Raw genomic sequence first — 26,587 nt, forward strand, 5'->3', positions numbered from 1 at the left:
TGTCATAAATAACTGAAAATATCATTCATCCAGTCACCATTTCATGTGGCATCAAAAATAATAGGCTGGGTGAAGTTTCTTTGTAATGTAGACTACCCTATTCAATAGACTGCAGCATAGAAGAGACATTGCCGAAAATTCCGCCTGTTCTTCAAACCACAGCTTGAACCCATTCCATAGTCAGTGACGCTCCCTGTCCCATAATGCTTTGGGTGATGTCAGAGGAAAGATGGCGGAGGGAGGAGCGGCTGATCTGGATACTCAGAGAGCAGAGGTCGCAGCGCTGCTGAAAACTCAGCTAAGGAAGGGAGATACTTGGTGAGAGTTTATTATCACGTTTTTGATGTTCCGATGGTACCACTGACAGACTTTGTGGCGGCTGTCAAAGTTGAAGGCGAACAGAAAATGGGCGAGACAGGCCATGTTGACAGTCACCGTGCTAGCCCGGCAGCATGCTAGCTAACAGTGGCTAGCAATACATTCCACAAATTTCTTTCGCTATTACTTTCAGGCTATTGCTGAACATAACGTTTTAATCTCGTCTCTATTAAACTATAGACGTAATAATCTTAGTCCTGGTGCGGTATGACTCAGCTATTTGATGGGAAGTGGTTAATCAAATGCCGGTGTCGGTATACTCGACTGGTATCTCTTGCCAGTCCATCCGGCGGTGCAGGGCGGAGTCGAGAAAAGCACCTGTCAAAATACTTGAAGTTCTCTCAAATGTGTCACATGAATTACATACGACGTTAAATTAGAATGAAATGATCTATTTCAACTGATATATGCAGCAGTATCAGCTATCGTATTCACGCGAGTAGCGTCAGCTAATGTTAATTGCTAGCTGGTTGTGTTTATCTACCCAACGACGTTGTCTAGCTAACACAAATCAACTCAGTCACTAATGTTAGCTATGGGGTCTGTTGGCAGGTTTGATAGAACATATTTGTCCGTTCAGTGCAAGTATACGTATTCAATTTTTGGGATATGGTTCGTTGAGGATGGAGTATCGCCGTGGTCTCTGCTGTAAAGTTAGTGTGCACTTCGCTACGATACGCGTTAGTGCTATGCTACTCTGTTAGGAAATAGATTGACGAATGAACGGTATTATATTGCAACCCCATGGATTTCTACACTAATCTTCTAATATCTCAATGCTTGGTCGGTTAGCCTTGTTTTCATTTTTACATTTTCAAGATAATCATGACTGATCATGTCGTTCCTTGCTAAATAGGTACTTGGTAGACAGTCACTGGTTCAAACAGTGGAAGAAATATGTGGGCTTTGACAGCTGGGACAAGTACCAGATGGGAGATCAAAATGTCTACCCAGGCCCGGTGGACAACTCGGGACTCCTTAAAGGTATAGTGTGTTTATGTCAGGTATTCAAATGATGTTATTGATCATCAATTCTAGCGGTATTGTTGTTTAGACCACTAAGTGGCAAGTGGATGAGGTTAGTAGTGTTTAGTAATGTGCCTCACAGCAATGATAATTTGATATTCACAATTCCTGTAAAGTATGCCATGATTGCCATAGATTGATTGTTGTCTTGTCTGTTTACAGATGGTGATGTACTTGCCATCAAGGAGCACCTTATTGATGAGCTGGACTACATCCTTGTACCCACAGAGGGTTGGAATAAGCTAGTCAGCTGGTATGGGCTGACCGAAGCCCAGGAGCCAATAGCTCGAAAGGTAAGTTTACAATTTGCTATGTATATCTGCATGAGTTTGGGCGTTGTTGTCTCAAATGGTGGTGTTGCAGGCTTCTGTGAAAACAGGAGCAGCACCGGTTACATTACGTCTGATATGATAAAGATACAAATTGTGTACATTGCGTTAGGTTTGTTTGTAACATAGTCTATGGTTACTGCAAACACTTTAATTAGCTTACAAGCTTTTGTTTTGGGAAAGGTGTAAACTTTTCAATTAAAATCCAGATGTCATCGTTAGAAGAAAATATAATTGATCAGATTTGTTTGTCAGCTTGTTTAGCTTGAGTTTCTGGCAGACTTTTCCCATCATGTTGGTCTCCAATAAAGTCAGGACAACAGACAGGTTTCGGGTATGAAGTCATTAGAAGTAAAGATGCCCAAAAGGGAAGTGTCTGGATGATTATAGCTGCGGTACAATGTGTCAGATTGAGGACTAACTTAATAGTTTTTAACACTTCAGACACTTAGTGATATTCTCACGCGTGGGCTATTGTTTGTTTTTTTTTAAGAATAATTTTGATTGAATTCATATTTTCCTCATTAGCCTATTAATAGCCTATTCTTTTATACTGATATTTCATATAGTGCAAGCCTTCAGTACTTCCGTTCTCACTAGCAGCCATCCTGCATTTTCAAATGTACCCAGTCATGGCATCATGGCTGCTGCAGTGGCTCCTCTTTCCTTGATTGATCCTCCCCCTTTTGCCATATATGTCATGGGGGGTATTGAGTAGCCCCAGCGTTTCTATTTTCAGAGGGGCTCTGGATGACTGCAACGCTTCATGGAGCAAACTACGAGACACAACATGCAGGAGGTTCTCTATTTTTCTCTCTTTTGGGCGTCTGCTTGTGTCTGGATTTCACTGTGTTGTGGCATTAGTGCACCAGTACTCTGGGCGTCCCTTGCTGCCCTTGGGTCTCTCTGTCAGGCCAGCAAGAGGGACTCTTTCTGTGTGTCCTTGTTTTTAAAGAAGAGGAATGCCGGCTGAGGTCAAACCATGAGGGAGCGATATAGGCTTGAGAGAGTCAGAGTGACGGGAAAATGAGCGAGTGAGCAAGATAGGGAGCATGAGGAGATAGAGAGGACAGGAGTGCCGGGGGATTGGGGGCTGGTGTGTAATTTATTGTGGCTTGTCTGTAGAGGTCTGTGCTTTTCTCTGTGGCTGTTTGGAACACATGGCTGTTGCACTGTTAGGTGTGAGTAGCCTGTGGCAGTGGCTCAGGGGGGCAGCCCTGCTCGTAATGGTGGGTTGAATGTGGAGGGGCTGGGGGAAATAAATAGGATGGGACCCCTCAGCTGTCTCTGTGCTCTGTTGCTAAATTAAGAGTCTCTTTGACTCATTTATATTGAGAGATCTTCTAGCACTTCAGGCCATATGAAAGGGCCCCAAATAAGGGACCTGATTGAAAGGAAATGGTTATTTGTTGTCGGGTGTACATAACATTTTCATTGTGGGCCTAGTAACTCTTATATTTAGGACTTTTTGTTCAATTGTCAGTTTCTGTATAGAAGGTATATGGTAACAAATGCTAGATATTTGCAAACACGGCTCCATTGTTATGCTTTTTGTTAGTGAAAAAACAATGAACTTTTGTTTCTTTGCAGGTGGTTGAGCAAGGGATGTTTGTGAAGCACTGCAAAGTGGAGGTTTACCTCACTGAACTGAAGTTGTGTGAAGACGGTAATATGGAGAATGTTGTCACCAGGCGTTTCAGCAAAGCTGACACTATAGGTATGATGCCTGGCCAAGTCACTGCATATCCTCAACTTGTTCTCTGTTTCACGCTAGGCACGTGTTGGCTAAGGAATCCTGTCAGTAATGATTAGACTTGTGTGTGGTCTTTTAATTAAGAAGTGGACTCTAACATATCAAACAATATTTAGCTGTAGGGAGAAAGGTACATGTTCAAGGCAGTATATATACATACATGCTCAAGTTTTGTCAATTCAATTGAAATTGGGTCTGAACAATCAGCGTCATCAACTGACACCAATCAAACTGCCTCTGGATGCAATTGGATAGACCTAAAACCAATCAGAGCAATGAAGGGGTTGATCTGCAGAGCAACGGAAAAAAACACAGCAAACAAGCGTTTTCAAAAACTGCTTTGATGTCATCATGTTAAGCCCACCTCAATGGTTGTGATTGGTGCCTGGGTTTTAGGAGCATTGGAAACAGGAATGAATGGCCTCTTTACCAGACGACCTGCATATTCAAATTTGGCAAAGGTTCATTTGGGTTTATGCAAGATTTAATTGATTCATAGTGAATACCCTAATTAATGTGACAAACACTTCAAAGATTATGGTATGGTTCAGTGTATATGACCATAGATAGATAGATAGATAGATAGATAGATAGATACTTTATTGATCCCCAAGGGGAAATTCAAGATATAGTGTAGAAAGTGTAAACAAGGATCGTATCCCTTTCAGGTTTCAATTGCAGGATTGGGAGTATTACTGCAACTACTACTATTACTACCAAGACCATTGTTAAAACTAATACTACTACCTCCACTACAGCTATGGCCATTGTTATTAACAATAGGTGTAATAATAATGTTCAGCCACTGGCTGATTGAAATGAGAAAATTAAAAACAGACCATGGCTGTTAACTTCTGTGAGTCAGTCATTATTTTACTAGCCCATGTATTGATATTCACTAAATTGAAGCATACAGTGTATCCTTCTTTTTAGTTCACTTTTTTTTTTATGTTGCTCTACAATGGTTTTGATGTTACCTGTTATTGAAAAGAGACGCAACTTGATGGAACTTTTTAATGTGCCGTTTTAATCCACACTCATTCAGCAATATAGCCTGACACTCCAAATGTGCCTGTTACTCTGACTTTGCTCTTTATCCATTTCCCACCTTCTCACTTTAGTGGTGTGCTCAACTTTGCAGCATGCCCAACAATGCCCCTTAAAAATCCCTGTATGTTCTAACATCCCTGTAACGTATGGCTTTGCAGAGCTTAATGCTTTATTTTCTTAACTGCATTTTTTGATTGAAAAGCTTGCTGTAGATGAATTGCTACTTTTGCTAGCTCTGCAAAGTAACACTTCACACATTGCCAGAGGCCTGTATTTTTGAATGGCTATTATCATTGACTGACAGATAGCTGAAGGCATGTGCTTATCCACACTCTTGAAGCTTACACAGAATGTTGACGCTTTTCCATGTCATTTATCTTGCAGACGTCATTGAGAAGGAGATGCGTAAACTGTTCAGCATTCCTGAAGAAAAGGAGACCAGGTTGTGGAACAAGTACATGAGCAACACATTTGAGCCACTAAACAAACCGGACAGCACCATCCAAGATGCTGGCCTCTACCAAGGCCAGGTAAAGACTGCTCTCTTTTCCCATCATAATAAGCTAATTTTCCATTTGAGGGACTAATGCAGTGCCCGTAGCAGATCTTGTTGTTAATAATGAAAATGCCACCACTCCATTAAACACATCCAAACAAGGTGATAGTCGACACTGTACTCACTTGGACTGCAAGCCATAAATCAAAAATTGTGAAATCAATGAACAGTTCTAGAGATATGAGGAGAATACACAGACAAGTCAATATAAGAGCTTTCTTACTGTATAGTGTGAATGGATCAATCCATGTCAGACAGGGCTGCAATATTCAATTGATGAATTGTGAACTATTAAATAAATCGGCAGCTGTTTTGGTACTCGTTAACCGGTTTGTGTTCATTTTAAAATTCTCTGATCGCAGCTTCATGAACGTGAATATCTTCCTCCTCTGTCAACTAAATATATTTGACAGTTGGACAAAACAAGGCATTTGAGGACATGATTCTGACTTTTTCAGTGAAACGATTTTTCTGAAATTGTATTGATAAAACAATAACTGATTAAACCGAGATAATAACTGACAGATTACCTTTAATCAACTATGATTTTTTTTTTAGTTGCAGCCCTAATGCACAAAAAGCACAAAGCACAGACTCATAGGTGATGTCATTTATTTTCATTCATTCATTCAGATAAATTTGTCTATTTTATTACATTTCTGACCTATTTTAAACATCAACACAAAACACTTGGCTGGACATTAAAGTAGACAAATTTAACAAATTTCACTGTTGAAGTGAAAATCCATTACAATACAGTAGTACTTGTACTAGGACAGTATAATGCCTGGGTGATTCCAACTAACCATGTAGGTCACACATGCCAACTGTGTGTGTAATATTTTTGTATACCTTTTCTTACCTACTCAAGTGTACAACCATACCTTACCTTTGGTGTAATTTGGTGTAGACACATTGCCTTCAATTCAACTGATTTAGATTCAATTAAAATAAATAATCTTTAAAAAAATCTAATTAGAAAACTTAATTCATACACTAGGGGCAACTGGTATGCAACATGTTGACAGTACATGACCAACATGTCATGTGACCAAATCTGTCATGTTCTGTTGCTAGTTTTGTAACATTTCATTCATGCAACATCACCAGTGCTTAGCAGATGCTTTCTATTTGATGGCGTTCAAAAGGAACTTGAAAAACTTGACTGTAAATAGCAGTTTGTTGAGTTGTCTGAAATGACACTGCCCTTTTATTCTAATGTGCATTATTACTGCCTTGGCATTTCCTCAAGTCTTAGTTTATCATTTGAGGTGTGGCAGCTTGTAACAGAACGTATGTTGGCATGAGATGGACTCATGTCTGCTAATGCCCTACACACCACACTGTGTGGCAAATCCTGTTGTTGGCTTCAGAAAGAAATTAAGTTTAAGGACATTAACATGATCCTTTTACACTAAAAGAAAACCAACAACGTAAATACCCCTCCTGTGAAAATGAAGTTTCCAGCCTTGTTAACATGACCTTATGGTATGTTTTTGTATGAGGCATGGTATATCTGGAGCTAAATTAGTATTCAGGGCCATGGCTGAGTATTTCCACCTATAACTGTCCTGTTCAAATAATAGTCTCAAAAAGGCGGTGTCTGACAGCTTGGTTTTCCTGTATTACAAATCTAAGGAATCAAATCTGGCAATTTGTGGGCTACCCAAAGTGTTCATATGGGACACGTTTGGAGTGAGACAGTGTTGTCAGAGGCAGATCTAATGAGGCTTGTTAAAATGTGGCAACAGTGTAGTTATATCCAAGTCTTTTCATGGTCATGAATAAAATAAGTTTGTTAAATAAAATATCTAGATAAGTCATTTTGATTCATGATATCATGACTTGATTTTGACCTCAGGTTTTCTCTTGTTTGTTAGCCTGCATGATGAGGGAGGAGTGTAAATTCTAATGTCTACCTTCAAGAAGAGATTGGTTTAGGTTCTGGCTAGACTACGCTCAATGACTCACCCCAGACAACACTCATTCATTTGTTTAAATCCAAAATGATATTTATTCTGACGTTCAATGTTATTCAATCTTTCTGTTAAATTCACTGTGACAGTCATTCAGAAGACATATAAGTTATGGTCTATATTGGGTCAAGAAAGATCAATAGGAAGCACAAACAAACATAGTCAGTGTTGAAGGGTATGCTAAACTCTATTTAAGGGGCTAATGTTAAAACTATGTGTATTCTATTGAAGGACCTATTTGGTAACTGTATATTATGCTATTAAAACTTATTATGTGTCATGCTGTTTAACTACTATTAGTTGCTATTGTAAAGCTATTTTGAAAGTACCTTTGATGTTAATACCAGTTTAGGAATGTACACTATGAAACAAATTGATAAACAATAGCTGAACAGTGAAAAGAGGGGGGGAAAGAGAAAAGTAATATGATGTAATATAAAGGACAGTTGAGTTCCGTTATGTACTGCTCTGCTCCGTGTAGGTGTGTGCGTTAACGTGTAGGTTGTCCAGGTTTCAGTCCTACCATAGTCCGAGGGGCACAGGGATAATGGTGGGTGGCACAGATAGCCTAGTTCAGCTACATTGGATAGGCATGCGAGAGGGAATGGCCATGAGGGTGATGCAGGATAGTGAAACACAGTGGAGAGATTCCAAGGCATCCACAGGGCTTAGAGTTGAAGAGTAACAAAAAAATATAGCAGTCAGGATATCTGTATTTTAAATTTTCAAGATTTGAGAGGTCTTTTCCTTTTGATTGCAGAAGCGGTTGACCAAGATAGAAGGATTTCAGAGGGAAGATATCTGTTTGCTAGACGAGAACAGTGGATTATCTTGTCGATCAATATTATTGCCAAGTTTGATGAATATGTCCGGAATACAGGTTAGATCTGTATTCTCAGATTTCATTGTCTTGATTCAGATGATTCTTAGCCCTTTTCACTTTTTCGATTTCCGTGTCAAAAGTTAAAGTGGCAGTTGCTTATTATTATTTTTGATTGTCGCACTCGTCTCGCGTACTCTGTGGGGCTATCAGAGAACTATTAAGTACATCACAATGAGTTAGTGGCTCACTACAAAATTATTTGGGTTACATTTGTTTGCATACAGCCTAATCAATGGTCATAATGATCTATATAAACTATAAACATCATTATTAAGATGTTGTCTGCCAATAATACTGTACACACTGCACTTACATAATTTATCCCTTTTCCAATTTGCAATTTTGGTATTCCATTTGAATATATGATGATGAAGTTGAGCACAGATTATTTTCCATTCCTTGGTCTTTTGGTTGAGGTTTAGAATGTTTTGTGTTTGCTTCCTCCACAGGTCCTGGTAATAGAGCAGAAAAATGAGGATGGAACATGGCCTCGAGGGTCCTCGACACCCAAGTAAGCGTCTCTTTTCAAGTCAGATGTTTAATAACAACGAGCATGACTAGTTGGATTTTGACTAGGATGGATGGCAATTGGTAGCAAGAGAAAGTCAATCCTGTTTTACATTTGAGGCATATGAATGAGAGAATGAGGTTGAGGTCATATCTTCAGATATCTGCAATTTTACTATTACCACTCTGCTCCTTAGAAGCAGAGTGGTAATATGAACCTTGTGAAAGTAATCTGTATGGAGCACCAATGCACATTTTGACTGATTTTGAAAGAATAATATTGCTGTGTGATCCTTCTTGATGCGGTCTTCCATTTCAAAGATAAATATGATCTGAGAAGAAGTCTACTGTGTTGCGTTAAATCTCCTAGATAATGAATCCATAGATCTGTCAGGATCGTACCTGACTTTCTCACAAGGAAGGACAATACTTAATGTGTCTCTCATGACTACTGTTTGTCCACTCAATTCTGATCGAATCTGGGCTCGCTTTGTCTGACTTTTGCATCTGTACACTATTGAGTCACTCTGATCAGATAACATTGGTGCTGTAACATCTCAGGTTTTGTTCAGACTTTGTCTATATCATGATGGAATCCCAAAACTAAGGCTTGTAAGCATTCTCTTAAAATCTTTCATTGACCGCCTGAAATATATTTGGCCATTCATACCTTGAATAAGTAATATTCATAGCCAGTCCAATCTTTGTAGGATGGGAGACAAACATGTTCTCAGTATGACTGAACCATTTAAAGGTTGTATGGCATGCTATTTGGTTTTCCACCCAAAACCCCAGATTTGGGAAAAAAAAAGTGCTAAGGGCTAAATGTGACATTAAGAGTACAATAAACTTGTTTTTATGCATTTGATATCTTTATTTTATTATTTTGTGAATATTGTGGCAATATGTGAGTTGACAACATAATGGGTGCAATGATTTTAAGTAGTTTTCAGAAGACTAAAATGGTGTGTGGGGTAGCTAGTTGGAAGTTGAAAATCAGTGTGGGAGAGTTCCTCGGGAACAGGAATGGAGAAGCAGAAGTATAACAAAGTAATTGACTAGGTGCATTTGTCTTTGAAGGAAACATGGAACAGCATTGAGACATCATACACTATGATTTAAATATTGAACTACCCTAAATTGACCAACAAATGCACCTAAAATGTTCTTATGCTGTGGATAGATTATAGACCTAGGCCTTAGATATTGATACAGCGTTTATAAAGTACTTTGTCTCAATGGGCATGTGGTACAATCTTTGTCTTCCATCCTACAAGTTGGCAGGCTAGCAATAAAATGTTTTAAGATATTAATTTCCAAACACAGATAAAGCATTTTAGACTGTCCTTGGGTAAAGAAATTATGAAAACGTTCAAATTAAACATTATGTAGAAAAACTTTTAGCAGAATCTGAGATAATGCCGCAATCATTTTCCTGGGTTCTGTCTGATGTGACACGGAATGACCCAAATTACCTCCTGACAATTTGGTTTTAATGCAACATATCGGCCCTCATTTATGAAACGTGCCTACGACCTAAAACAGGCGTACGACAGGTGTATGCTTATTTCCACGCAAAGCATGGCATTTATCAATTTAAACGTGATCGGTGGCTACGCTCGAATCTCACGTCAGGTCTCAACTCATGTACACAAGTTTTTCAGGCGGCATAGCAGCGTGCAGCAGTAAATCTGCGGTGGATTAGAAAGTTGAAGAGTTGAATACATGGAATATGGACATAACACTCTTCCTGCACGTGTGTAGTCTGTTTGCCGTAATGTAGCCTATTATGTTGACACATTTGATGGCTTAGGATAGCAATATAGGAGATGATTACTTTTTCTTTGGTAAACGCAACATTCATGAATTATATATTTGTTATTTATTTCGATGGGCAAATGGCGGTGTCGTATGGTTTTGTAACTAATATATTTATAGTATGATGCGTTCTCTCTGCGAAAATAAAGTCTGTTGCGCTTAAATTGCTCTAGTTTCCCGCCTTCTTTGATGACACTTCTAGCTGTCTAAATTAATAAGGTTCAGCTGGACGTCACTGTGGCTCGAGATCACAAGTGATCTCTTTGGGACGTAAAATGCACCTTCATATTGTAAATTCTAGGGGCGAGGCCATTAAAACAAGCATATATACAGTGAGGAGCACATGTATTTGATACCCTGCTAAAACAGGAATATAAAATCATCATTTGACAATTGATCTTAATGCCTTAACTCAAAAAATTAGTACAAATCAAACCGCCAAGGACACCAATTTTCTTTGTGATTGAAGAATGTATCGTAAATAGATAAATGTTTTCCTTAAATGCTAGGGGAAGGAAGTATTTGACCCCCTATGTAACCCTATGGGAATTTAACACATAGGGTTAACATAGGGGCAGGCAGATTTTTATTTTTAAAGGCCAGCTATTTCATGGATCTAGGATATTATGCATCCCGATAAATTTCCCTTGGCCTTTGAAATTAAAATAGCCCCACATCATCACATACCCTTCACCATAGCTAGAGATTGGCATGGTGCTTTTTCCATTAGGCCTATTAGCCTGTTTGATTTGCATTGAGCTCAATGAGCATCAAACAGGCTAATAGGCCTACTGGAAAAAGCACCATGCCAATCTCTAGCTATGGTAAAGGGTATGTAATGATGTGGGGCTATCTTAATTCCAACGGCCAAGGGAACTTTATCAGGATGCATAATATCCTGAATCCATAAAATAGCTGGCCTTAAAAAATAAAAATCTGCCCGCCCCTATGTTAACCCTATGTGTTGAATTCCCATAGGGTTACATTGGGGGTCAAATACTTACTTCCCCCTAGCATTTAGGAAGAACATTTATTTATTTACGAAACATTCTTCCATCACAAAGAAAATTGGCGTACTTAGCGGTTTTATTTTTACTCAATTTTTGAATTAAGACATTAAGATCAATTGTCAAATGACGATTTTATATTCCTCTTTTTAGGCAACTTTAGCATGGTATCAAATACATTTTCTCCTCACTGTATAGGGGCGTGATATTTAAATCACGCTTGTTTCCAGCCGCCACATTTATCAACACACATTTATTCTTACGCTGGATTTGGAGTGATGCGAAAGTTTGAATCACACGTGATCCCCGTCGTAAGATGATTTTTGCGCTCAGATCTACGCGGGATTCTACGCTCGGTTCATAAATGTGGGCCATAATGTGACACGTGTGCATATCACCACTGCTTTTCGTGACCAGGCAAATAACTGAATCATGTGGGAGGGCAATAACTTCAAATGGTAAAAGATCAAATAATATGTATAGAAAGGTCGGTGCTCAAGCTCCTTGTGTATGGGATTGGATGTCAGCCTCTTCCCCTGCATTTCAGTGTTCTCTATCCATAGATTTGCCCATTGTTTTGTAACTTTGCTCTTTATTTGCTTTGCTTCACTTGCTGCCATAATTCTGTTACTTCATTTCACTCTCTATAGTTTAATTCTCTCTCTCTAGTTTGAAAACTTTTTTTTTGCTCTAACTCATGGTCTTCTTATCTTTTAAAGGTCATCTGGTGCTTCCAATCTCTCTGCTTTACCAAAGATCTCCCCTTCATCTCTCACAAACAATCATAACAGCAGCTTCAACAGTCGGAAGTAAGCGCCAGTGGGCGTGTTTGGAAGGGGGTGGGGTGGGGTGGGGTGGGGTGGTGTCCGGGTGGGACTGGGATCTCTGAACAGGTTGGGGACTATGGACGTGCATAGTCTGCTCTGAGCTGGGTTGTGGAAAACACTCTGAATTAGCAGTTTTGACACAGCATTGATTTACAGCAGCTTTGAATAATTAATGCCTCCCAGCACTGAGCAATAGCTCAAAGACCAGCACTCCCAGATTGGCCTGGGAGCGCGCTCAGTAGGCGTCCATGTTGCTGAGTAGTGCAGCGGTTATTGCGCTGAAATGTTGCGTCTGCACCGCAGCATGCCGGGGCAGGACAGGCTTGTTCTCAGGCTGTTGCATTGTCACACAGAACAGGGTTTCCATCTGCGTGTTTTTGAGGCTGACGCACCGTTCTGTGCTGCAGTCACTATTGTCAGTACTCCAAGTAGGTGTGTTGGGGTCTTTCCTGAGTGTGTGATTTTTTTTGTTGTTGTTGTGTTTTTTGGGGCTGGCTAGACAGGGCATATCTGTATTCAGATCTTACTGTAGTGTGAGGATAATCTTGATTAGAATAGTAACCCATAAATCATTTAGTATGGGTTCTCTTTGAAAGTGTCAAAAAAAGGAGTGAACATTATGTAAGGCTGTCTGTCTGGAGCAGCTTGTAGAGTGTAGGGAGCCAGACTAAGGCTAGCCATGAGATGGATTACTCCTCTGCTGGCTGTTTTGGATCAGAGTCTTTTCTCTGTGTATGTCCCTCTCTTGGTCTCTAGCGTTGTGCTGCGTAATCTGCAGTCAGTGTGACCTTCAGAATGCATTGAATGTGTTCCCCTCATCTCTATGCCCCACACCATAGATAAGGGGCCACACCTCTGTTCTCTGGCTATTATGGTGAAGATTCCCCCTAGATCCCCTACTATTGGTTTGTGGGATAGTAGAGTCTTGAAGTAATGCTTAGTCATCCCGTAAGACTCTTCTGGGTCTCAGCTGGTTTCCTTTGCATACTGCAGCCTCAGCTAGCTCTCGTCTATCTGCTCGCCTCCCCCCTCCCACTCTCTTCTCTTCTCTCTCTCTCTCTCTCTCTCCCCCTCCTGCTCACCCTTCCCCCCCTTCTCCCTCTCTCTCTCTCCCTCCCTCTCATTCTCTACTGTACCACGGGCTCATGAGGCAGGCTGCTGCTGCTGCTGCTGCTGCTGCTGCTGCTGCTGCCACTGCTATAAATATCCGGAGGAGCGCGTCAGGGACGGGACAGGACAGGACAGCCCTGATGATGATGATATGCTAGGCTGGAGAGGCTCCGCGGTGCGCTACCTGTGATCCGCTGCTCCGAGCTCCGAGCTCCAGGGCCACGGCTGCCCTTCCCCCCAGTCCGGCGTGTCCGTGCGTGGCGCCGTGAGCCGGGCCGGGCATGGAGGCGGCCCCGAGAGGAGATGCTCCTGTGCTGCTGGTGGTGTCTGAGGCCAGAGAGGGTTGAGCTGGAGCGCAGGGTGGAGAGGGCGCTGAGCGCCGAGGCCACGCAGCCGGAGCAATGGGACCGCGCGTTGCACTGCACTCAGAGGTGTGCTAACGCTACCGCTACCGCTACCGCTGCTGCTGCTGCTACTGCTATGTGTGCTACCCAGGCTGTGGGATTGTGCTGAATCGTCTCAGAGGTTTAGGAGAGCATTCTGCTGAGAGGTTTCACTGTGTAGACGAGATGCTGTTAATCAGTGCATATGTGTTGATGTCAAATGCATTTGTTTGGGGGACATGCTTTTCTCTTTTTTTGTTGAGCTGTGTTTTTGTTCTTTCTTTCTTTCTCTCTCTTTCTTTTTTGTACTTGAGTGTGCTACTTCCATAACATTGTGTTTCCTTCTGGTAGTGTGAAGAACTCAAGCTACAGCCTTCCGTCCTACCCACCCTACAACAGCTATGAGTACTCGGACCATGGGAGGCACAGTGAGAAGCCTGGCCTTTGTGGACTCTCCAACCTGGGCAACACCTGTTTCATGAACTCTGCCACACAGGTGAGGAAGCCAACGTCTCTAAAGGCAGCTGTGAGACGACATCATTTACAATCGTCTTTTTTAGAACTTCCCTTTGAAACCCTTTTTTGCCCGCAGTGCTTAAGCAATATAGCTCCGCTTACTGAGTACTTCCTGAAAGACAAGTACCAGGATGAGTTGAATGAGGATAATCCACTGGGTATGAAAGGGGAGATTGCCAAAGCCTATGCAGAGCTCGCGAAGCAACTCTGGTCTGGGAAGTACAGCTACGTAACGCCAAGAGCATTCAAGGTGAGTTCTATACATGCTGGCAGAATTTTAAATAGAACGATTTCATAATCTTTCCACAGAATTTGTTTTTGGGGTTTTTTTTGGGGTCATCAGCAAGTTTGGTGAGTTGACCTGATGCTGAATAAGTGGTATTCTACTGTGTTGTGATTCTGTCTGCAGACGCAAGTAGGCCGCTTCGCCCCACAGTTCTCAGGCTACCAACAGCAGGACTCGCATGAGCTCCTAGCCTTTCTACTGGATGGACTCCATGAAGACCTGAACCGCATCAGGAAAAAGCCCTACATCCAGCTCATGGATGCAGACGGGAGGCCCGACAAGGTCTCACACTCTGCTGATGAATTGATTCAGTTACAGTGACAGTGACCGTTGCATTCTGCTTATGTGAGATTCCGTGTCTGACCCTCCTATTGATGTGTCTCTCAGGTGGTTGCTGAGGAGGCCTGGGAGAATCACATCAAGAGGAACGACTCCATCATCGTGGACATTTTCCACGGCCTCTTCAAATCCACTTTAGTCTGTCCAGTGTGTGCCAAGGTCTCGGTGACCTTTGACCCCTTCTGCTACCTGACGCTCCCTTTACCCATGAAGAAGGAGCGCACGCTGGAGGTGTACCTGGTGCGACTGGACCCTGGTGCCAAACCTACTCAGGTACGACCCGGTATTCTGCTGCTGCTACTGCAGGTGGACTTGCTGTGCTCATCGTATATCTACAACAGGTATTCATAAACTGTTTATGCATGTAACTTTTTTTTCTTTTGCCTTTTTCCAGTATAAACTGACGGTACCCAAAGTTGGGTATATATCAGACCTCTGCACTTCTCTATCTACCTTATCTGATGTACCTGCTGAAAAGGTAAGAGGCAAATAATGTTAGTGAACCTCAGTACGACTTTTATCCGTAGTATATATTATATAGTTCCCTTTCTCAGTTGTTACCATTGACATGTTCATCCTTTCTAACTCATTTCTGTGCAGATGATTGTCACGGACATCTACAACCACCGTTTCCACCGAATCTTTGCCACCAATGAAAACTTGAGTAGCATCATGGAGCGCGACGACATCTATGTGTGAGTTCCTCTAAAACTACTTCTAGATCAAGGAGTTCACAAGACCAGGGCCATGAGTTTGATGTTCAGGGAGCAAATAGGGAGCCATATTGCGAACATATTGTTGTACAGAGTGTACAAAAACAATCATTTTGCTACAAATGTGACTGTGCTCGTGTAGACCTTTAGAGATGTATCTGTTAAATGTTAGCGGTATGTCAGCGGTAATCATTACTCCAATGCTGTGTGTCTGTGCTGCCGTGCAGCTTTGAGGTGGCTGTGAACCGAATGGAGGACACAGACCATGTGGTGATCCCAGTGCACCTGCGGGAGAAGTTCAAGCAGTCTGGCTACAACCACACGAGCACCCCGCTGTTCGGCCAGCCTTTCCTCATCACTGTGCCCCGCACGCTAAGTGAAGACAAACTCTACAACATGCTGCTCCAACGCCTCTGGTATGTTACCCTCTGCTCTTTCCTTTGCCCTGACTCCGCAGCTCTCTCTGTATTTTACAGCGTGTCTGTCCCTCCCAGTGTGCTTTTAGTGGATTAGGAGTTCATATCAAATTGGGGGTCATATAGTTTTTGTCACCAAACTTTAATTATGTCGGTCTCAATGGGCCATCTCAACCCTCATCTCCACTCAGTTGCGCATTTGTTTATAAAATGACTAGGTAAAATGAGGTGTTGTAATCGCTGGTATCTTCGGCTGATGTGTTCAGAACTGTACAAAATTTGACATGTAAGATCACTATGACAGTATCTGAATGCATGCTGAGGCTTGTAGAATTAATTCATGCGTTGTCATACAATAAATTACCGGTAATTCATGTGTTCATTTAGTGACTGTACACCAATCAGCCTGTAGATGGTGGGGTTGAGTGAAGGGTGGCGCACATACACGTAGTATAGTGGCTAAGGAGCTGGGCTAGCATGCAGCCTGAAAGTTGTCTGTTCAATTGCTAGCTTCCACCCTTGTGCCCTTGAGCAAGGCACTTAACCCCAAGCTGCTCCGGGGACAATGTAATCCCTTGTAATATAGTGGACATATGTGAGTCACTTCGGACAAAAAAATTCTGCTAAATGCAATGTAATGTAATGTTATGAAACGCACAAGCATATGCACACACATGTGCACATAAAGGCACACAAAGACGCACACACACACACACACACACACTCACTCACGAGCGAACTTGCACACAGAGAAGCACACAACACAAAAGCAAACACAGACATGCACACACTCCTTAACATGCAAGAGTAGAGGATGGACTAGGAGATGGAGACAATGGACTTTTATTTTAAATGTATTTTTTCCGGTGATGGTGTGCAGGTCATATTTTGTCCCACTCTGCATTACATCTAGTTAAGACTAATTTTGGCGTGAGTTGTAGTGTATTATTGCAAAAATGATCTTGGAGAAGGGGTAGAAATGTTTGAGAGTTAGGTTTGGAGTGTCATTTTGTATGGACATGATGGTGTCAGATGTCAGTCCTAATAGGTAACACGACCTGTGTTTGTTTGCAGCCGTTATGTACGCTCACCTGTGGAGGATGAGGAGTCGGAAGAGACGCTCCCTACCAAGCAACACACCATCAATGGCAACGCTACCAATGGGATCCTGGAGGAGGGATCTCCAAGTAAGTGTAGTTACAGTACTAAGTCATCACAGGGTTCAGTAATGGCCTGTGCAGACTACACAATTTCAGCCCGATTTTGCCAAAATTGTTTCGTAGGCGACAGATTTCCATTGTCGTGTTCAAATATGAGAAGTCGGGAACAACACCCAAAGGAGGAAGTGATTTGTAATGTGACATATCAATGACCTACGATGACAGATTATATTCAGACAATAGTCTGCAACACTCAAAGTCAAAGTCAAAGTCAAAGTGTACTTTAATATCCCAAAGGTTGGGCAATTAGTTTTGGTCAAAAGTGCACATAGAGACAATATAGACAATGACACATAGACACATTAGGCCTATAACACACACAGATTAAATTGTTAATAAATTAAAATAACACTAAAATAAACACAGTATTACAAGAATAGGCAAAAACAGTTCATCTTGATCTGTGTCTTTCATTAAAAAGTCTGGTAGCAGAGGGGACAAAAGACAAGCTAAACCTTTTGGTCCTAATTGACCCTTGCAACAGCCTGTTGCTGCCACGGTTACTGCATTGGAACCTCTTATGTAAAGGGTGGGTAGGATCCTTCAATATCTGCTCTACTTTGCACACCATAAGATCTGACCATAGCTCAATGACAGACGTCTGACTGCATCCAATAATTTTGCTAGCTGTTTTTACCAGACGTTGTAATTTGTCCTGGTCTTTTTTGCGCATGTTCCCATATACACAAACTAGGCCAAAAGACAAAACGCTCTGAAGGACTGTTTTATAAAACAATTCTAAAACAATGCTGTCCACCTGGAAGTAATTAAGCTTACGCAGAAAGAACATTCGCTGTTGTAATTTTTTCACCTTAGACGTAGTGCATGCATCAAATTTGAGTTGGTCATCAATTTCAATCCCTAGATATTTATAACTATTAACCCTCTCAATGATGTTGTTGTTAATAACACTATTGGGGATCTCGCTTTTATGGCGCCTGAAATCTATTACCATCTCTTTGGTTTTGTTTGCATTAACTGTCAAGAAGTTGTCTTTACACCAATTGGTGAATTTACTTACCTCCTCCTCAAAGCTGGTCAGTGCTGAGTTGTCAGGTTTCAAGTATCCAACAATAGCAGTATCATCTGCATATTTAAAGAAAGTGTGTGTGGATGTACTGGCCTGACACTCATTAGTATAAAGTGTGAAGAGTATGGGGGACAAAACACAACCCTGAGGGGCGCCAGTGTTTATGGACCTGGTTGTGGAGGTAACAGAATTAAACCTGACCTGTTGTGTCTCCACAACGTTACGACCAAAAGTCTAGCATGTCAGAATTTTGGGGGAATCTCCTAGGATCCTGTGTTGACACTGATAATGTGACGGCACATAACGATAAGGCAACGATAGATGATCCAGTCTTACCAGGACACGGCAAGATCATGTGGTTCTCTGATCGCCTAGTCTGACATGGTCAATTGTAAAAGATAATCGTGGAAGAATTGTGTAGTCTGTACAGGCCCTAGCTCATATCCATTTTGTCTTACTTTGCTTAATTGCACACTGTGGGTGTTACATACTTGTTTGCGTTTTCATTTGAATTGCTGAAGGTGAGATGGAGACGGATGAGCAGGACGACGAGTCCAGTCAGGACCAGGAGCTGCCCTCTGAAAACGACAACAGCCAGTCGGAGGATTCGGTGACTGGGGACAACGAGCTAGAAAACGGTGTTGGTCAGGAGAACTCAACCAAAGCCCCGCCGCAGGCCGCACACAAAAAGCGACTCTTTACATTCCAGTTCAACAACATGGGCAAGACCGACTTCAGCTTCATCAAGGAGGACTCCAGGCAGATCCGGTTTGATGAAGGACACCTACGACTCAGTGGTCAGAGACAGCAAAGTCCACAACTCGTCTCAAAATTGTGCCCCCGATGAAGACTAGGGCTTTAACAGTTGTTCTTTTGTGTTGATATCTCTTAAACAGATCGATCTTATCTATCACTGGACTGGGAGCCAGAGATAAAGAAGAAGTACTTTGATGAGACTGTCACTGAGGTAAAGCCATTAAACCGACAAGTTCTCTTCATTCTTGATGTCAAATCGTCAAACATCAAATATCCAATATCCACACATCTAACGAACCACTTTCTCTTGTGTGGTTGACAAAAGGACTTTGAAAAACACGAGAGCATGGAGTACAAACCTCAGAAGAAGGCTTTCTTCAAACTGAACGACTGCATTGAACTTTTCACCACCAAAGAGAAGCTCGGAGCAGAGGACCCTTGGTGAGATGGGGGCAGCTTTTATCCTGTGGTGTTGGCATAGCAAACCAGCACCTGCTGGATTCTTTCATTTTGTCAACATTTTGTCAACTATTTAGTGTCTCATTAGAAAGGAGTCATTTACTCGGTCAAGTCCTAAAGTCTGTACTTGTCTTGTCTCAGGTACTGTCCCAACTGCAAGCAACATCAGCAGGCCACTAAGAAACTGGACCTGTGGTCACTGCCCCCTGTGCTGGTGGTCCATCTGAAGCGCTTCTCCTACAGTCGTTACATGAGGGATAAGCTGGACTCACTGGTTGACTTCCCCATCAGGTTAGCCCATCACATTTGACCAGGAGGCATACCCTTGGTCTCCCCGACCTGCCAGACTTCTATAGGTGTCAGTTGGAAGATATTCATGTTTGATATTATTCATGTTTGTTTGTCTAGTGAGTATGGCAGAGGTATGCATTCTATTGAGTAGGGCTGGGCTTTCTGAATGGGTTAGGTTTTGATCTACATGATTAGACTGATCACTATGAATTCCGTCAACGATATTTCAGTTACAATAACAATTTTGCTTGGATATGTACTAGATTTTCAGAGAACTAATGTTGTACATTGTACAAGGAATTCCCGAATCCCTAACATAGTACATTTATTAAAAATATTAATGTTTACATTAAGAATTCACCCTAGAACAGTAATTTCTATACACGCTTCCTCGGAAAAGGCATGAAAATATTGATCTCATTAAATATTAAATCATTCAAAGACAGATTCAAGTCCATTGTCTGATTTAAAAAAAACAAATCCATCCCTACTACTGCCATTCTAGTTTGAGATTGTTACTTCAGTCTGTATTGACAATATTGACTGTACGGGGGGTGATTTGTTTGTAACTGTAATCCATACGTATATTGATGTACTCACATTGATGTGTGCCTGATTCACAGAGATTTGGACATGTCCGAGTTCCTGATCAACCCTAATGCCGGGCCATGCCGCTACGACCTTATTGCTGTGTCCAACCATTATGGTGGAATGGGTGGAGGCCACTGTAAGTAGCCATGCTGATTCAAACAAAATGATTTTGACTGTAGCAAATATGATGGCATATTGATATTAAAGATGGAGCACATATTTGAAATGGTTCTTTCTGACTTTGCATATCGGTTCTCAAGACACTGCTTACGCCAAAAACAAGGATGATGACAAATGGTACTACTTTGATGACAGCAGCGTGTCTCCTGCCGGTGAAGATCAGATTGTTGTAAGTGTGTTTCCACTCCTACGAAATGGAATCTGAGGAGGAGTTCTTTACAGAGCTTAAGTTAAAGTGATATAGAATGGTTTTATGTAATGGACACTCCAATGCCATGTTCCCTGTTAAAGCTGCAGTTGGCAAGATGTTTTTGATCATATTCACTGAAATCGACAGTATGTTCAAACACAAATCAGCCGGCTTTCGAAAAAATCCTCTACCTCTACCTAGAGCCTGTTATTTTTTTATTTCTTTATTTGCAAAAATCCACTGCTCCCGGTTCTTCTAGTCCAATAAGCGCAGGGCTGTATGATCATTGGCAGACCTGACTGTCAATCACAGTTTGTGCACAGTCACTAACGAGCACAAACTGGATGGTTGAGTGCTTGGTGGTAGTGGAGTAGGGGCGTGAGATATATACATTCAAAAGGTTGGCTAAATCCCCTCAATCTGTCAGACTTGCCAACTGCAGCTTTAAGTGCAGAGGATGACGTCCTTGAGTCCTTGACACGTTCAGGCTTACCATGATCATTAATTAAGCAGTGATAATGCACTGCTCAGTAGGGTTGCACTATTAATTGATTTTAATCAAAGTCACAATTTGAACTTACGCAATTAGCTAATCACTAAGGCTGTAATTAATTGTGCTGCTCACAACTCAATGGGTAATCTCGTCACATCTATATTTTTTTATATTTATGTTCAGTCATTATATCCTCCTTGTGTGGCAGACAGTGCAGCTCATGTAATATGAGTGTGGTTCTGTTCATGTGCCTGGCATAATCACCAATCAGAAGAGGCCCAACTTAAAGCACAATTTGGAATATTGATCTCATATCAAATTGCAATTGCAATATCTGTCAGAAAAATTGCAATTAGACATTTTCCCCAAATTGTGCATTCCTACTGTCTAGTATCTTTATATGCACATGACCATACCCTACTTTGTCATCATATTTACACCATAAAGATGGAACATACAGTATGTCCTCTCTCTGTGATGTTCGATCTGCAGGCTGGGAATGACTTTTGTCTGTGTGTGTGTTTGCCCATTTAGTCCAAGGCTGCATATGTGCTGTTCTACCAGCGCCAGGACACTGTGAAGGGAACAGGCTACTTCGCCCTGGACCGAGAGGAGCACGAGGAGCAGCGCAGCTCCTCAGCACAAGGCGCCGCCACCCAGAGTGAGGAGGAGGAAGAGGAGGAGGAGGAGGAAGACCTGAATGACAATGAGAATGAGGAAGAGGAGGAGGAGGAGCCAGAGCCCAATCATGATGTCACCATGAACACCAACTGAGGCGCGCGCAGCGAAATGACGGGATGTCGAAAGCCATATCCACCCAGAGCAGTGCAGGAGGCCGGAGCGGAGCAGAGCGGCATGGCTACCCCACACGGGGCCGTCTGAGGGAGCGCCCGCCCGCCCGCCCTCACACACATACTGCACTGGAATATCTTAAGCAATTAGGGCCCTCTTCAGTGGTCACCAAGCCTGTCCATCATTAGAGAATGGGGAAAAAAGTACATGATTACAAACTCTAAAGGCAGAAAGTGATAGTACAGATCTTGAGAGCTAGGTATGCCTGCAGATGTCCTGGTGTAACCTCTGAGAATGTCCGCGGTGTTGTGCTAGGTTCTCCCACCCGTTTTTATTCTAACTACAAGAGATATTGCATATCAGTATACCTTTGTGATTACAAATTTTGGCCTTGTAAATAATTTGAATGAACACTGAATATTGGGGTTTAAGAGGTGTGAAAACGTTACGGACTGTTCTTGTTTTGTTGCACAATCACTCCATTCTTTTTTTTTTTTTAGATTTTACTAGTGCCACACATACTGCAAGTATTTGACAGCCACTCCATGTCATCTCACATGAAATGCTTTAAAAAGCTGCCTTCCTACCGTATGCAGACACCTCTACCTGAGCAGGAAGAGTACATTGGTGTGAGTTCACCTCTACAGCTGTCCATGCTGCTGGGGGGAAAGACCCGGAGTTTTTAAGACATACTCCAAATGTGTAATGTACGCCTTACGGGTCTCTCCCATTCAGAGCCCTAGAGATGTCAAGAAGTCAAGTCAATGAGATGAAGAGGGTGTGAACACGAGTATAGCTTTACAAAGGGTTTCAGGTATCAGCTTCATACCTCCCATCTGTTTCTTGAACATAGGGGGCTTCTTGAGATTATGAAATTTGGTGATGCATTAGATTTTGTCTCTTGTTTGGATCACCTCAGCCTTAACTCTAATCTCAGACTGTTGCCTTTTCTTTGCACATTCTATCACACTGTCTGTCTGCATGTTCCTCATAAAGATACACACACACACACACCATCAACTCTCCAAGTACCTGCTCTTACACTGAGTTCGCTTTATGTTTAAAGCTGCTAGCCTATTGAGGTTGGTTGGCGGAATGTATATTGAATGACTGGGAGTATACATGACACTTGGATGATAGTCTCTTTCAAGGTAGTAACGACCCCCACCCCCAAACCCACCCTCTTCCATTTATGCTTTGGTTGAATGTGCAGAGAAATTGGGTGATTGCTTTTGATATGTATTGTACAACTCATGGGGTACTGCTGTATGTCTTTTTGTAAGACACGCGCTTTACGCTGATCTACTCGCCTGACCATGAAGAGTGGTCCTTCTCTAGGAGACCAGGGAGGGGGAGGGGGAGGGGGCTTATCAGACTAAATGAGACATGATGACATAGGCTATATAAATACTGTATATAAGAGTTCACTCTGTGAGTGCACATTTGATACATTTATTTATTTATATGTAAGCATTTAAACAACAATGTATTTAAGACCTTGGAGAGACAGAAGATGTATGGTATATGGCTTTAGTCCTGTAGTTCAGAAGTATTGCCTTTGCTCTTCTGGTTTGGGGTCTCTTGTTGGGAGGCTGGGGTGGGTTGGGGATGATTGATGCTCTATTATTTGGACTTTTTGTAAAGTTGACTTGGATATCCTTGCATGTGGGGATTTCAGAGTTTGGCCGCACTTGAGTTCACTTGGGTTTACATTTGAGACGTGCATGTGTATTTATATACTGACTTCAATAAAGTTGTGTAAAGCCTTATTTTTTCCCACCCCTTTGTAACATGCATTACAGTATGATGGCTACATGGCATCAGCACTTAAAGCTATCTGCTGAATGAATTACATTTACTGCCACCACATTGATAATTGAGAGGGGAAGCTACGAACAAGCTGGTCCGTGTGTAACCGGACTGACCGCACACACGCAGACAGGCAAGCGAGTGACAATCTTCGGACACAGGTTCATGACCACAAAGCAAACCAGAGGCGTCAGTCCAAAAATAACAATATTTTATTACGCTCAAGAATGGATATACACAGTGATGATCCCCAAAAAGGGCAATCAAAAGCCACAGCAAGTCACACCCTATCCAAGAAAGTAATCTAGTTACTTGATTACTTGTTTTCAAAAGTAATTAGTTACTTTACTAATTACTTTACTTTGTTACTTTTCAAAAACACACTAGCTATACATAACCTGATGTTACTCTCTCCTAACCTCTCACACTGCCCATTACCTGCAGGGTGGTGAGGGATTGTGCATTTATTTTTCTACCACATACAAATATCAGAGTTGAAGGAGTAGAGAACTCTAAAAGCTTTTTCCGTGGTCAGAGTGAATACAGTTTAGGATGGCAAATTTATAAAACCACCGCAGGACATGAGCCACAGTGCTGGTCCCAGGTAGGGACAGTCTGTGTGAATTTACTAATATGTCCGTCGTGACGAGGACAATCTAAACCAATATGAGATGGCTCCAGCAGTGTAGCCTACGGAAAAAGTGGTAAGCGGAATAATAAGAGGAAGTCTAGGAAGAACAGTAGGCCTACAGTGCATTTATTTTCATGCACTGCAATAATGGCATATGATTTAGGGGCCCTACCAGGGCTAGAGAGCAACTTCACAGAGGCTTGGCATGAGCAACCTGTAAGCAATGATATTTGAGAAGTGGTCTGGTGTTAAACCAGGCTATCCTCCATAATCATTGTGAAATGGGAGTGAAATTAGATCACCTGACTTTCAGAGTACCCCACCTTTGCCATTCAGTAGCCTAACCCATCCCTGAGTTGAGCTGATACACTTGTAAAACAAATGGTGCTTGATATTAAAGGGATATTCCGCCATTTTTGAAAATACGCTCATTTTCCACCTTCCCTCGAGCAAAACAATCGATATTTACCTTGTTCCCGTTCATCCAGCCATTCTGTGAGTCTGGCGATACAACTTTTAGCTTCAGCCTAGCATAGATCATTGAATCGGATTAGACCATTAGCTTCTCGCCTGCTAGCTTCATGTTTAAAAGTGACTAAGATTTCTGGTAATTTTCCCATTTAAAACGTGTCTCCTCTCAAGTTAGAAAGTGCAATAAGACCAACTGAAAATGAAACCTGGCGTTTTTCTAGGCTGATTTGACATGGAACTACACTCTCATCTGGCGTAATAATCAAGGCAACTTGCAGCTACTGGCACTACTACTGCTTGTTGTCTATGGGGACTATTTTCAGATGCTGCGTAAGATATCACTGCGCCTATGGTACGTTTGCAAGTTGCCTTGATTATTACGCCAGATGAGAGTGTAGTTCCATGTCAAATCAGCCTAGAAAAACGGCAGGTTTCATTTTCAGTTGGTCTTATTGCACTTTCTAACTTGAGAGGAGACACGTTTTAAATGGGAAAATTACCAGAAATCTTAGTCACTTTTAAACATGAAGCTAGCAGGCGAGAAGCTAATGGTCTAATCCGATTCAATGATCTATGCTAGGCTGAAGCTAAAAGTTGTATCGCCAGACTCACAGAATGGCTGGATGAACGGGAACAAGGTAAATATCGATTGTTTTGCTCGAGGGGAGGTGGAAAATGAGCGTATTTCCAAAAATGGCGGAATATCCCTTTAAGATCCGTAAGTGTTTCATTTTAATCTGACTCTAACGTTGTGTGTCGAAAGAGGGCAGTAGCGTTGCGTCCAACACGGCAGAATAGGGTGCGTTCTTCTATATCCTGTCCGATTGGATAGGCTACATGCGGCGGCACTACTACTAATAATGTAGGCCTAGTGTCATGTCGCAATAATGGCACACTACATTTCATAACATGAGGATAATGAAGTTGTTTTCAAGTTTCAGAGTTGTCGAATATGAACAAGGTGGAGCTGAGGAGCTCTCTAATCAAACATTATATGTCCATGTTTCCAGTGGAGGCATGTGGTCTCTGCGCGAGTTGGGCGTGTTTTCTCGCGCGGTCTGACGTTTCCCGCGAATTTTATGCGGAGTCTCTAACAAATTTGTCATTGTGCTCGAAACCACCGCAAAATCCTGACGTGAATGTCGAGGCTAACGCTACAGCTTGACCAGAATAACTCCTCTGAACTGAAAAGAACTTGGGTAATGTCTTGCGTTGGTTTGTGCGTCTTATCTAAGCTACCTCGGATCGGATGCTACGAGTCTTGGCATTTTTAAGTCATTACGTGGTTCATTCATCATGGGCAGTAAGCTAACTTCAGTTATTTCTGCCACGGCATGTTTGAGTGAGTAAACATGGCTAAATCAAATTAAACAAATGGATTGCCTTCATATTTAATCGCGTTTGAGCATCCACTTGGTTAGCCTGGTTTAAATAATGTCTTTAAGTTCATTAAACTACATAGCCTATTTTGTCGTTATATGGTGACTGAAGGTTTTACAGCACACCAGGGTTATGTCCAAATGGAAAATAACGTTAATGGTCTCATGACAAATTATTGACGTTTTGAATCTGATGCATTCGTGTGTGGGTGTGTGCGCACGCCCCGTGTGAACATCGTAGCAGTCAAGTAATGTCATTCTTAGAATTTGGTAAGTTACTATTGTTTCGATCTTTTTGAAGGTTAGGGAGAAATAATTGTGCAGGGTGAATTGTTTACTCTTCTTGCAGACTCGTTTTTGCCGTGCTCTGCAAATTCGAACAGCCGGTCATTAATGGGATTATTACCGGAATATTAGGCCTA

General features: G+C 41.9%; 1 protein-coding gene across 5 annotated transcripts; it reads left to right on the plus strand.

Annotated features, from left to right (window-relative positions):
• Window positions 1-228: 228 nt before the first annotated feature.
• Window positions 229-23,644, plus strand: LOC134062138 (ubiquitin carboxyl-terminal hydrolase 15-like). Of its 5 annotated transcripts, XM_062518050.1 has the most exons (23): window positions 229-318; window positions 1,235-1,362; window positions 1,567-1,697; window positions 3,324-3,450; window positions 4,921-5,066; window positions 7,829-7,948; window positions 8,401-8,462; window positions 12,003-12,092; window positions 13,955-14,099; window positions 14,196-14,369; window positions 14,529-14,687; window positions 14,793-15,017; window positions 15,139-15,222; window positions 15,345-15,439; window positions 15,685-15,873; window positions 16,948-17,060; window positions 18,645-18,920; window positions 19,020-19,090; window positions 19,205-19,320; window positions 19,480-19,629; window positions 20,253-20,356; window positions 20,481-20,569; window positions 21,618-23,644. In XM_062518050.1, exons 1-23 carry the CDS (start codon window positions 230-232, stop codon window positions 21,855-21,857), a joined length of 3,123 nt encoding a protein of 1,040 aa, XP_062374034.1. In that variant the 5' UTR covers window position 229; the 3' UTR covers window positions 21,858-23,644. The 5 variants fall into 5 exon arrangements, with proteins under 5 accessions (XP_062374034.1, XP_062374035.1, XP_062374037.1 ...); XM_062518051.1 differs by lacking the exon at window positions 12,003-12,092; XM_062518053.1 differs by lacking the exon at window positions 7,829-7,948.
• The last annotated feature ends 2,943 nt before the right edge of the window (window positions 23,645-26,587 follow it).

This window comes from Sardina pilchardus, chromosome 17, assembly GCF_963854185.1.
Source record: "Sardina pilchardus chromosome 17, fSarPil1.1, whole genome shotgun sequence".
Lineage (NCBI taxonomy): Eukaryota > Metazoa > Chordata > Actinopteri > Clupeiformes > Clupeidae > Sardina > Sardina pilchardus.